Raw genomic sequence first — 12,038 nt, forward strand, 5'->3', positions numbered from 1 at the left:
AAATGTCACTCCACACTTGGACAATGGACACACAAGAAATGGATTTTTTTTTTGCCAAAGTTGGTCTCAAATCTGGGTAGAACAAATCTGTTTCTATAGTCTTTGTTTTGTATTCCATGTATGTGATCAAGCTAAACAAAGCAGCTAGAGAAACAAGCTGGAAATAAATCATTTTTGTATGAACTGTGTAGGTATATGAACTGTGGAACTGTGCATACTTAAACATGAACTGTGTAGGCCTATATGCCAGCTTTGCAAGATCACCTACTCCACTTGAAATTTATTGGACAGGAAGTTTGTCGGGGTCCCAAAATCCCAAACAAAACTTCACAATTTTCAGAATACCTTTCCAATCCTATTAGTAAATCAATTTTTTTACAGCCCACCACCACTCTTGAAATTAAGCAAATTCTCTCTTCCTTTCAATCCAAACTAAGTTGTGGCATTGATGAAATACCAACAAAAATTATAAAAGCTTCCCCAGACAATATACTTACTGCACTTGCACATATATTTAATCTATCCTTAACCAATGGCAAATTCATATCATCATTCAAAACATCTAAAGTTATACCTGTATTTAAAAAAGGGAAAGCAGAAGACTGCAGTAATTATCGACCTATCAGTTTATTACCATCAATTTCAAAAGTACTTGAGAAAATAATGTACAATAGAATATACAATTTTCTAGAAGGCAATAACTTCTTCTATGGTCAGCAGTTTGGTTTCAGACAAAATCACTCAACAAGTCATGCAGCATTACATCTTGTTGATAAAATTTCAAATGCAATTGAAAGAAAAGAAACAACACTAGGTATATTTTTGGACCTGTCCAAAGCATTTGATACTATCGATCACCACATTCTGCTAAACAAACTGTACTATTTTGGTATTAGGGGTATAGCCCATGACTGGTTCAGAAGTTACTTACAAAACAGATTTCAAGTTGTAGAAGTATCTCACTCAATGTCTGCTAAAAGAGAAATATGTTATGGAGTACCACAAGGATCGATCCTTGGACCACTATTATTTTTAATCTATGTTAATGATTTTTCGAGATGTTTAGTACACTCTGAATCTATAATGTTTGCTGACGATACCAATTTATTCTTTTGCAGTAAAAATTATGATAAACTTTTCGAAATGGCGAATGAGGAAATGACAGGAGTAACAAATTGGTTAGCAGCAAATAAGTTATCACTAAATGTAAAAAAAACAAAATACATGTTATTCAATAATACAAATAAACTTTCAAACCTCTCTTACACACTATCTATATGCAATCAACCCATTGAACGTGTCAACACTATTAGTTTTCTGGGCATTTTGCTGAGCGAAGACTTGTCATGGAAACCCCACATGCTATCTTTACTGCAAAAACTTCGCAAAAACTTTGGAGTTATCTGCAAGGTTAAGCCCTACCTAAACACCAACAATTTGATTTGCCTTTACCATTCCTTAATTGAAAGCAATCTCCGGTATTGCATAAGTGTATGGAAGCATGGTCATGTAACTGTTTTAAAAAAGCTTCAAAAGATTTGCGACAAATTTATAAAAATGATTGCAAAACATGAATCAAATCACTCTGAATCCCATAATTTCTTCACAATTGACGAACTATACACAATAGAAACTGCAAAATTTATGTTCAAACTCAAACACAATCACTTACCCCAATGCTTTAATTCTCTATTTCAACTTAATAACAATTTGCACTCAATATCAACCAGAAGCAACAATCACTTTTTCCTCCCCTACTTCTCCAAAAGCTTGACTCAACAATCCATTCAGTTTAGTGGAGTTAAAGTGTGGAACCATCTCCCGAAAACCATCACTGAAATTGAAACCTTTTCAATATTTTGCAGTAACCTGAAAAAGCACTTGCGTTTTGAAAATTAACCTCTAACAACCTATGCTGTAACTCTTTAATTATCTGACTGTATTATTGATTGTTGCACCATATCCTGGTATAGCATGCCTTTCCAAATGCCACTTTTGTAAATTTATCCTACATATCATATATTACTATATTATACATTAACATATCTTACTATACGTATATCTTATATATTACACCCGACCGGATAAGGATGATGATTACTATCTTTACTCTTTCATGAATAAGCTACTATACCGTATTGCATAATTTAATATTTGCCAGATAAGAATATATCACTAAGTTACTACCAGCTTGCATCTAACTACTCCCCTGATTATTATAAGCTATTATGTTCGTTCAGAGGATCGCTTGACTTTTCGTAAGATTATTATTTAGGTTGGTTTGGAAAAGATGCATGAAACAACTCAGACACTACATCCTTCATCGGCGCTACCAAAGAGTCTCCACCTCTCATTAGCGATACCAAAAACACTCCATCCCTCACTGACGCTATCAAAGATGATTCAACTCTTATTAGAAATACCAAAAACACGCTGCTATATCATCATGCTTGTTATGCTCTTACATGCGCAGGAAATTAATTTAAAAAACAAAGCTTTTTTAACTATTTTATCTTGATAATGAGCTGCCATATTATGTATTTGTTCTACAATATATAGGCTACTTAATATCGTTGCTGCGAACACTTTATTTCTGTATGAAATCTGTAAATAGTCCTTGTTTTGATAGTCCGTTATGTAATTTCAATATGTGTGTGTAACTGTGTATATTAGTTTGTTTTTGTGATGTTGGGTTCAGTCGTGTTCTCATTGCTTTAAGAATTGGCGCTCCAGTTGTTCCAGGAACGAGGAGGCGACTGATTCTTAACTAATTCATCAACTTATTTTAAAGTATCAGGTTTGGTGGCCGTGCTTAACTATATTTATTGATGCATATACCGCAATATTAGATCCTTTCACGCACGTCTTAAACCATTAAGGTTTTGCCACCTTTTCCTTTTGTTAGTTTTGTTACTGTATTTCTTTTTCTCAATATCATTTCTTTTGCATTCTGACAAAGAAAAATAAATTGAATTGAATTGTCTTCCTTTCACTAAACAAGCTTATCAAAACCGAAATAGAAATAGTGCCTTAGAAATTGACGAAAAGCACCGTGATTTTGAGGTGAAACCTTTTTTTCTTCAGAGATCATCTCCAAGTTGGCGAAAAACTGGCGGTGAAATGAAAATGCGATTGGGAGATTTTCGAAGTCACTGTGGTGAAATTCATTTGGAAGTGTCTGGCAGTACTGAACCTCGCAAATCTTGTACAGAAGCAGGGTGGCCAGATTGGCCTTTTTAAGGCAAAATTTCTCGAATTTGGCCTTTTTTAAAGTCAGTTGGCCTTAGAAATTATACATTTGGCCTTTTTCTAGATTTGGCCTTAAATTTGGCCTTTTTTAAATTTATTCTTCAAAATGCATAATAATCAATATTTCTCATATATCGTAACCTTACCAGATGAAAACCATATTCACCATTGTTCAAAACATGTTCTATAGCCTACTATAGGGCTATAGGCTACTTGTTTAGGTATCGTAGGCACTTTAACATCACCCACTCGTCGAAGAGTGCCTGCTTTTCAATGTGAAATTGCTTTGTGTTTTAGTAACAATTTTCCTTATAAACTCGATTGATTGCAGTCATTAAGATCCTTCTTGCACTCAGTTCAGTTGCAGAAGAAATAATAGTATTAGCAGAGGGTGGGAATCGAACCCACAAAATCGAAATTACTACTCCTCTGCCCTAACCATTAGGCAACGCTGGTTGTTTTATGCTCGTGATGTGACGCTGGCGCCGAGTCAGAATGCGCTCACCTCTAAGCCAGCCAGTGGTGCCAGATCTCACCACTGTAGCGGATTTAAACTCATCCGCTACAGATCTTTTATAGCCTAGCCTACTTGTTATTTTTCGAGCTACTTTCAGAAATATTTTTGCTACAATTTATTAAAATCCGCTACAAGTCATAAAATATCAAGAAATATGAATATTATAGACAGTATTTTGATAGAAACAGGTAAATATCCATTTGGCCATTTTTATCGGATGTTTTCCTTGTTTGGCTTTTTTTAAGTCCGCCCCGATAGCTCAGTTGGTTAGCGCGTGACTTCGTGAACGAAGAAGCTTCAAGATCAAGCGGCGCTGATTCGACTCTCGGGGTGTGCGCTTGAGCAACGCATTCTAAGGACTGCTCTCCATTCAGCGGTACCCAATGGATGGAATTGGAATAATTCCCCAGCAACAACACTTCAACAATCGGAAATTTAACTCTGTCAATCTCGGTAACCAGCCCGGCGTCAAAAGCCTCTACAATACAAGTATGCAAAACTACCAAGAATAACCTATCAAAGCTTTGTCAGTCCGAGGATAAAGATTCAAAACCAAAAACCAAACCTTTTGTATTGTTTTGGCTTTAAGACCTTTTCATAGTCTGGCATCTCTGCTTCTAAATGCTGATATTCAACAAGAACAAATCCAAGCTCGAATTCTGGCACATTGAGTCACGACTTACAATGCTTACTTTATCTTGTTTGAGTTTGGCTTATTTTTGGCATCTTTTCTACCTATTTGGCCTCAATTTGGCCTTTTTTTTGGTGAGTTTGGCCTTTTTTTCAAATTTCAGTCTGGCAACCCTGTACAGAAGATTAAGAATTGAATGAATAATAGTAGCATAGATATGATAGTAGCCTAATAGTTGATAGCAAAAAGCAATGACTTTGAGGTTTTCTATGGTGTCGAGTCGACATCTGGGCGTTGGTAGCGAAAGTTTAGCCGTTCGAAACGGTGTTGACGTATATAATTTATCTAGTTGCTTTGTGGTGTATCGTGAAGCTTAAGTTTCGACAAAGGTTAGGGAGCGTTCATAACTGATGTCAACCACTTTTTGGCCATTTCTCTTGGGAAGTCTTCATTTGTCTCTTTTCTGAGTAGTTTCTCTTGTCAGTCGCTATACCGATGCTGATGGTGCATTCTGTTGGAACATTTTTTCGATATAAGCGTCAGGCAGCAGAATCATCCGGCAACCAATGCAAAGTTCTGATTCTGTGTGACTTCAAGTCTTAAAACGTAATGACTGTAAGTCACAATGTGTTCTGTAAACTGCTGATACGCCTATGCAGCATCTAGAGCATTCCGATTAAAAAATATCAGTTAATGTTCAGTAGCAGAGAACGCAGCTTGTACTAACCACACGCAAATCAGTACGGTAGCTATTACCGCAGTTTACAAATGATTTTATTTTAAGTTAAGTTGAGTTTACTTAACTCAACTTAACGCATTGTTTTGTTATCAGATGCATGAGAATCGACATCTGATCATTTACACATGGAAATTAGCACTTGGCCTTTCTGTATTTAATGGTCTTGGTCGTATTTGATATTGCCTGCATATATGACGACGTCTCTTACAGATTATCACCTAGCCAACCTGATATTATTGTTTTATGCAGTCGCTAAGGTTTGACATCGACTTCAACGATCATGGAATGTTGCATAATAAGAACGATTATATGCTACACGCAAAAATATAAAAAATTATTGCTTAAACAGCTCTTTTTGTTGTTTTTGTCTCATGAGCTTTGCATATTGCTCAACAAGTGTATAAAGTTCAGAATTGACAAGAAATCATTCAATTTGAAAATTATGTTTGTATCACTGCAAATAAACGTATTCAAAACTTTTACTTTGGCCGACGCCATTTCACAATTTGTAATCTATGTCGGCAATAATTTTTCCGCAGCAAAAATGGGTTAATTACTTAATTTTGAAGGCTGTCGAGCTGGAGGCAACAGCTTGTCCTGTGTATAAGTCGAACCTGTCTTTTTGAGGTGAATATCACTTGCGAAAATCTCGACCTATACTCGAGTATATACAGTACATCATTTGTATGTAATACCATTTTGTCTCACCAGGTGAATATTATTATATGCAGTACATACAGTTTTAATAGTTAATTGGAATACATATGATGAGTGATATAAAATCACATGACAATACAGTGCCTGAGGGTCCTGCTCCTGCTTATTATCCTGATGCAGAGACGACCAATGTAGAAAGTGGTCCACCACCTCCTTCTTACACTCAAAGCCAAAATGAGGCTCCCCCACCAACATATGAATCTATCTATGGTGAACTTAGAGCTGCTCAAAGAGAAGCTGCTGGAAATAGGGGAACATTCTTGAAAAGAGTCTGCCAAATTTTAGTGAATACAAGTATGTATCTTGTATGTTCATGGTGTGATTTATATAATACTTTATCTGCTTGTAAAAGTTTGTCCGGTTTGTTTGATAATGCCATTATTTTGGTATGAGCTACTGTAGCTCAATTTGTGTCTATATATTTGCAGCTTTACGGGATGCAGCTGCAAATTAATATTCTCTAAATACTTTATGAATAATCTAGTATAACCACAGTACAGTAGACTAGTCAGTAACATTAGAATTACAATGTCTTATTACCACTTGAAAGGCCTCAAAAATTCATTGTGTGATTAACTAAGATTTTCTAGTTTCTAATGTTTCTGTTGTCTTTTATTTGTGATTTCTTTTTTATTCAATTGCCCTTGTAATAAGTAGTAAAGAACAACACTTCATTAATGGAAATTTCTGGTGGTTCATACTTCACCAGTCAATAAATTGTATCATATAATATTTTTACAAATATTAAATAAATGTACTGCAATTTAAAACGTTTTCAGTCTGTATTCTCCAAAAGTTGTTAGATTTTTTATTCTTTGCAGTTGGGTTCACTGTTATCATTGGAGTTTTGCTGGCTATACCAATTTTGATGATTGTAGTTGGTGAGTGACAGCATTCTTTTTCTTGATTGTTGTCATAAAAACTTTGCAGTAAATTTGTATTTGTTAATTTACTGTGGTACTTTGCATTCTTCTTACTACTAAAGACATTTTCAACTTCAAATGGTCTTTACTTTAAATCTTGTATATTATCTATACAATGTTGTGTATTACAGGAGCACTTAATTTGAATAATTGCCCAGTTGAACACTTCATTCCCATTTGGCTTGTTGTTGGTGGATCATCCGGTGCACTCTTGCAATGTATTTCAATATTTCAACGTATTCTAAAGAAATGTAAGAAAGAAGATGAAGAAGATAATGACAACGATAAGGGAAAAGCCTGCAGCTCACTCAGTAGCCTAGTGGGATGTTTCAATATTGCTTGGTTTTTTGCAGGTAACATGGCCCATGCTTATTTTTTTTTATACAATTCGAAACACATATTGAAACGATAATATTCACAAATAGCTTAAGAAAGATTTGTCTTAATCGATGTGGTCTTTAATGAATTAACTGCTGTGCTTGCAAATGTGGCCACCATTCCTGCTGTCGCACAATGTCCCAAAGTATTAAAATGAGGATATGCCAAATGAAAATTAATTTCACCGTAAGTATTTCTGATCAATACTTGTCAATACTATATTGTGCCATCAAAAACATGCCGAATTGAGCCGGTGAAAATGCAGAACCGTCAAATAATTTTCTTATTTCTTTTCAGGAAACGTATGGGTTTATAAAGTTAACACTCCAAATACCGAATCCTTCGGCCCAGATTATTGCGATCACACTACTTACTATCTTGCATTTTGGATCATCACTTCAATTTACATATGTGCTTTCTTATTGTGTTGCTGCACATGCTGCATTGCCGTCGGAGCCACCGCCACCGGGTCCGATCGCAATAATTCATAATGACGTACTACATATGTATGAATACCGCTGATGTACATACTATGCCCCGACCTAAATAGTTTGAGTCAAGATACTCTTTGTTTCAATTCGTTTGAAGTGTAACATAGCCTACTCGATATTTTTTGACATGCTGTAGGAGTGTAGGTATTTGAAAGTGAGTGCGCGTTTGCATTGCCTTGGTTACCTTTATCAAGCCAAAATTCAAGCCGAACTTTCGTTGATGTGCAGTCATTGTGAAATGTTTTTGATACTTCGAAATAGCGGAATGGCCCGTTTCGGTGAGTCCGTTCCCTTAACGGGGGATTTTTTCAATTTTTTTTTTAAATTATTGGGTACCGTAGCCTAATTATCATTGCCGTTTTAGGGTTAGTGGTTAGAGGTTAGGAACTCACCGAATCGGACTCACCGAATAGTAGCAGACCCTCGAACTAGAGTAGCTTGTTTTCACCGCGATGACATGCGAATTACTTTTTAATTACCTGTATTACATTTTTGTAATTTTTCTGTATCTATTTTCTTCAACACACTATGTGATCAATATTATCAGTAATTCATAATTTTGATATTTCCCATCGACTCCATCATGTTTTTTGTATTTAACTTCTCAGCTCTTTTGTTTGATCGCCATGCCAGGGATGTAGCTACGAGGGTTGGAGGGGCCAACCGCCCCCAAAAAATATTTTTAATACTATAACAACATTTCAATGACATTGTATTACATATTGAATGACGTTTCATAAATGTTTGGCTGCATTCAGTACCTATATTTTCAACAAACTCTTTGTTTGAAACACTAAAGTATATGCCACTGTCACTGCGCTTTGTTTGTAGCACATAAAGTGAGGTGAAAATTTGCACAAGAGATTGGAAAAGCTTCCACTCAACCTCTCACTACTGTCGCACACACAGCCTGTGTCAATGTCAGAGATTACGTCTTTTATGGGTTTGTTAAATTTAGTTTCTCAAATAAATACATAAATTTAAAAATTGTAGCTTGAAAGGTTTTTCAAAACTTTAAGAATGTAATAAAATGGTGAGGCAACGAAGTCGTTCTCTATGCTTTAACTTGATCTATAGTAAGAGCTTTGGTAGAAATTTGACTTTGCTGCAATGCAAACATATGAAAAAAAAAAGACACAAAGAAATGTCTCACATGTTTTCTCTGGCACTGGCGTGATGAAACTTAATTTAAATCGTTTGTGGCACCTGATTGGCTGCCCACTTATCGTTGTCTAATATCGATATGCAAAACTCTCGTACCGTTTGATATTACGCATATCACGCACAGTTTTTCCCAGGCAAGGTTTTCTAGCAAGTTGGCTCCTGGGTTGCCAACGCTGAACGTTATAACGAGCATTGTCTTGCTTTCAAACACTAATCACCTGTATTAACATGTTGTAAGTATTACGTACTGCGTTGTCATATCCGTGGCTCGAAATTGACAAGCATTGTGACTATTGCACATTTTTAAGGCAATTTCTAAGTAAAGTACTGTTTTACTTAACCTTGTACATTCCGGAATAAATTAGTTCAGGAATGATTGCTTGTAGGTTGAAATTAACACTAAGACTTCTAAATGAAACGCGTTATGTTGCAGCCATTACATATCAGTAGTTTACTTTGCTCAAAAAATGATAATGCACTGTAATCACAGTCGCTTTTTATTATTCAGTAGTCTTTTTGTAAAGACAAGTTTGCTTAATTGATAATTATGTTTAAAATTGAATTTGATCCTACCTGTCTTCGTTTTGCTGTGTTCTTTGTAAATCTCGTTTTTGTTACTCATGTCATTATTCTAGTTAATTCATTGTATTTTTCTTTGTATTTCTAAATCATTGCTTATAAAAGTCTTGATAACCATATCATGACGTTCTCTTCACTGCGGTGCAAATGATATTCTTTTCCTTTGATGTGACGTGCAGCCTCAACAGCGGCAATCTTTACCCCTTATGTTGAAGGCCAGTTTTTTCCACTGTTTTTAATATTGTAACTGTGCGCGATTCAGTGTTGTTAACTTGCCACATGCATCGCTCTTTCATCATCAGGTCATATATGATTAATGGTTTTGCATGTGCAGTTTTGGAAAATGGTAAGATAATACGCCTAACACTTGGTTTACAACAGCAAAACCGAAAACAATGCTAAAATGAAACGTTTTTGCGATTGCCCAATTTCAGTATGGACTAAATACAAACACCTGAGACCGCACACTGGAATGTTTTGCATGTTAACGCATTAAATCAAACATTATTATCTGAAAGAACATGCAATCTTTTTTGATTTGCTGGTCAGCAGAAACCACCTTTCAGTGCCTTCCTTCGTTTTGAAGTTGACAATTTCCTTAATCGTAATCTGTTTAAATTTTTCATTATTTTTAGTACCGGTAGTTTTTTTCCGGTGTGACTGTCCAGGAGTGACCGCAGTTCAAGAGTTACTAGGGTTGCCAAATATAATTTTTTTTTTATGAAAATAATTGAAATTCTTACTGCTCAAAAAGTGACATTGACAATTTTAAGCATTGATTAATCTTAAACGAAAAGGTACGCATTAGCTTGAGAGCAACTACTAAATTAAACTTAGTTGTAAAATTTTTGTGTTTATATCGCTTTCGGAAGCGCCGCCACGCTGCAGCAGCACGGTAACTTCGCAGTAACTCCTGGACCGTTACACGTGTATGCTTTGCTTGATTTCTACGACAAACCTTGTGGTAATTTATTATCAGGTTTGCTTTGTTTTCTGCTTATGGTAGATTTTCTTTCATATTCAATTATACAGACCGAACTATTTTTATGCCATGTTCTTAAACATAGCGTTTAATCAGTGTGAATAAAGTAATTTCGAGCACGGTGTGTGTTTTCGCTTAACGATTTTAGTCAAAGAAATTGCTTTATTGATCATCAAGAACGGCAAGGTTCGTTTCGTCATGTAATTAAGCTCTGTGGTGATGGTACAAACTCCGTCCTTTTATATTTTCGTCTAGATTTTGACCCCGAAGCCAAAGACAACGTACCTTAATACCGTACTCTCAAAATCACGCCAACTTGATTTTATAGCTACGAGCAATTGAATGGTATTTTCTCAAGTTAAGGAAATAATTTTGACCGGTCACTGCCATTATGGCTCGGTGGCTTAGTGGTTAGTGCGCCCGCCTCTGAATCGGTAGGCATGGGTTCGATACCTTGTCGGGTCATACCAAAGACTTTTTAAAAATGGTACTGAATCTAATTCCTGCTTGGCACTGAGCAATGGAGTGGATTCGGGTAATAATGTACTCAGTTGCGCCTCTATACGGCTGCATTGACACTGTCTGCTTTGTAAAGCGCTGAGGAGCAATGCATTCTGCGTTGGATACAGCGCTATATAAAAACTAACATTATTATTATTATCTGTGACCTACTCCTAGGGGAGCGTTCAAATATTATGTAACGCTGTTTTTCCGAATTCTTGACCCCCCCTCCCCCATGTGACGCCAACGTAACGTTTTTGTCAACCCCCCTCCCCCACGTGACGCTTTTCCATTACAAAGTCCGTTTTGCCAGTTTATATCAAAATTATGACGTGGAAACACGTGCTGATAAAATATCTTGGTTTGTATGCACCTAAAGCTTACGTTTGAGACATGACATTTTAGCTATATTCTTTTTTTGGAATTAAAACGTTATGTAGCCTACCTACTGAAAACCTTTAGTAGCCCACCCGGCTCAACTCAGTAGAACCACCCTGTCCACAGCTAACACATTCTCTACTCTCTCTACTTAGTAATTAAAACGGGTATACGTAGTTCAGGCTTTAAGTCAGTGGTTTTCAACCAGGATTCCGCGGAACCGTAAGGTTCCACCAGTAAGTCAACTAGGGGTTTCGCAAGTTTACATTCAAATCCGAGAGTCTATTCTATTATTACATGCATATTGTTTAAATATAATCAAATATTGATTAGGTTTGCCACTATTAATAAATTTTCTACACTTTAACACGTTCGCTGCGATCTCGAATTTTTGTTGTTTTCGTGTGGTGCGATAACCTTTAACTTTCCCGCCAAATTTTGTCGACATGTTTTCTTCGCTTCAAGGAGTTCTTTCAGACAGTTCGTTTGTACACCGGTGGGTCAAATTGCCGTGAACGTGTTAGAGATCATTTTGTTTTGCCAGTAGGCTATTAGGTTTTTTACAGTTTGTATTTTTATTGTACATAAATAAATCTGAACATGAGTATTTTAATTTAATTACTCAAATGATGTTTTTTGCATAAGGTAATTAAATTATTGAACAGGGGTTCCTCGAGCTTTTGGAATGTTTCATTGGGTTCCGTTCCACAAAAAGGTTGAAAACCACTGCTTTAAGTAATGATAAGTGATACTTTTATTTGCAATTTGCTTAAAATAATACTTTCTAAA

General features: G+C 35.9%; 1 protein-coding gene across 1 annotated transcript; it reads left to right on the forward strand.

The window, feature by feature from the left end:
- Positions 1-5,903: 5,903 nt before the first annotated feature.
- LOC145780164 (transmembrane protein 272-like) lies at positions 5,904-10,483 on the forward strand. The gene is made up of 4 exons (XM_082591873.1): positions 5,904-6,147; positions 6,675-6,734; positions 6,908-7,129; positions 7,452-10,483. Exons 1-4 carry the CDS (start codon positions 5,904-5,906, stop codon positions 7,643-7,645), a joined length of 720 nt encoding a protein of 239 aa, XP_082447999.1. The 3' UTR covers positions 7,646-10,483.
- The last annotated feature ends 1,555 nt before the right edge of the window (positions 10,484-12,038 follow it).

This window comes from Aplidium turbinatum, chromosome 11 (assembly GCF_918807975.1).
Source record: "Aplidium turbinatum chromosome 11, kaAplTurb1.1, whole genome shotgun sequence".
In the NCBI taxonomy this organism is placed as follows: domain Eukaryota; kingdom Metazoa; phylum Chordata; class Ascidiacea; order Aplousobranchia; family Polyclinidae; genus Aplidium; species Aplidium turbinatum.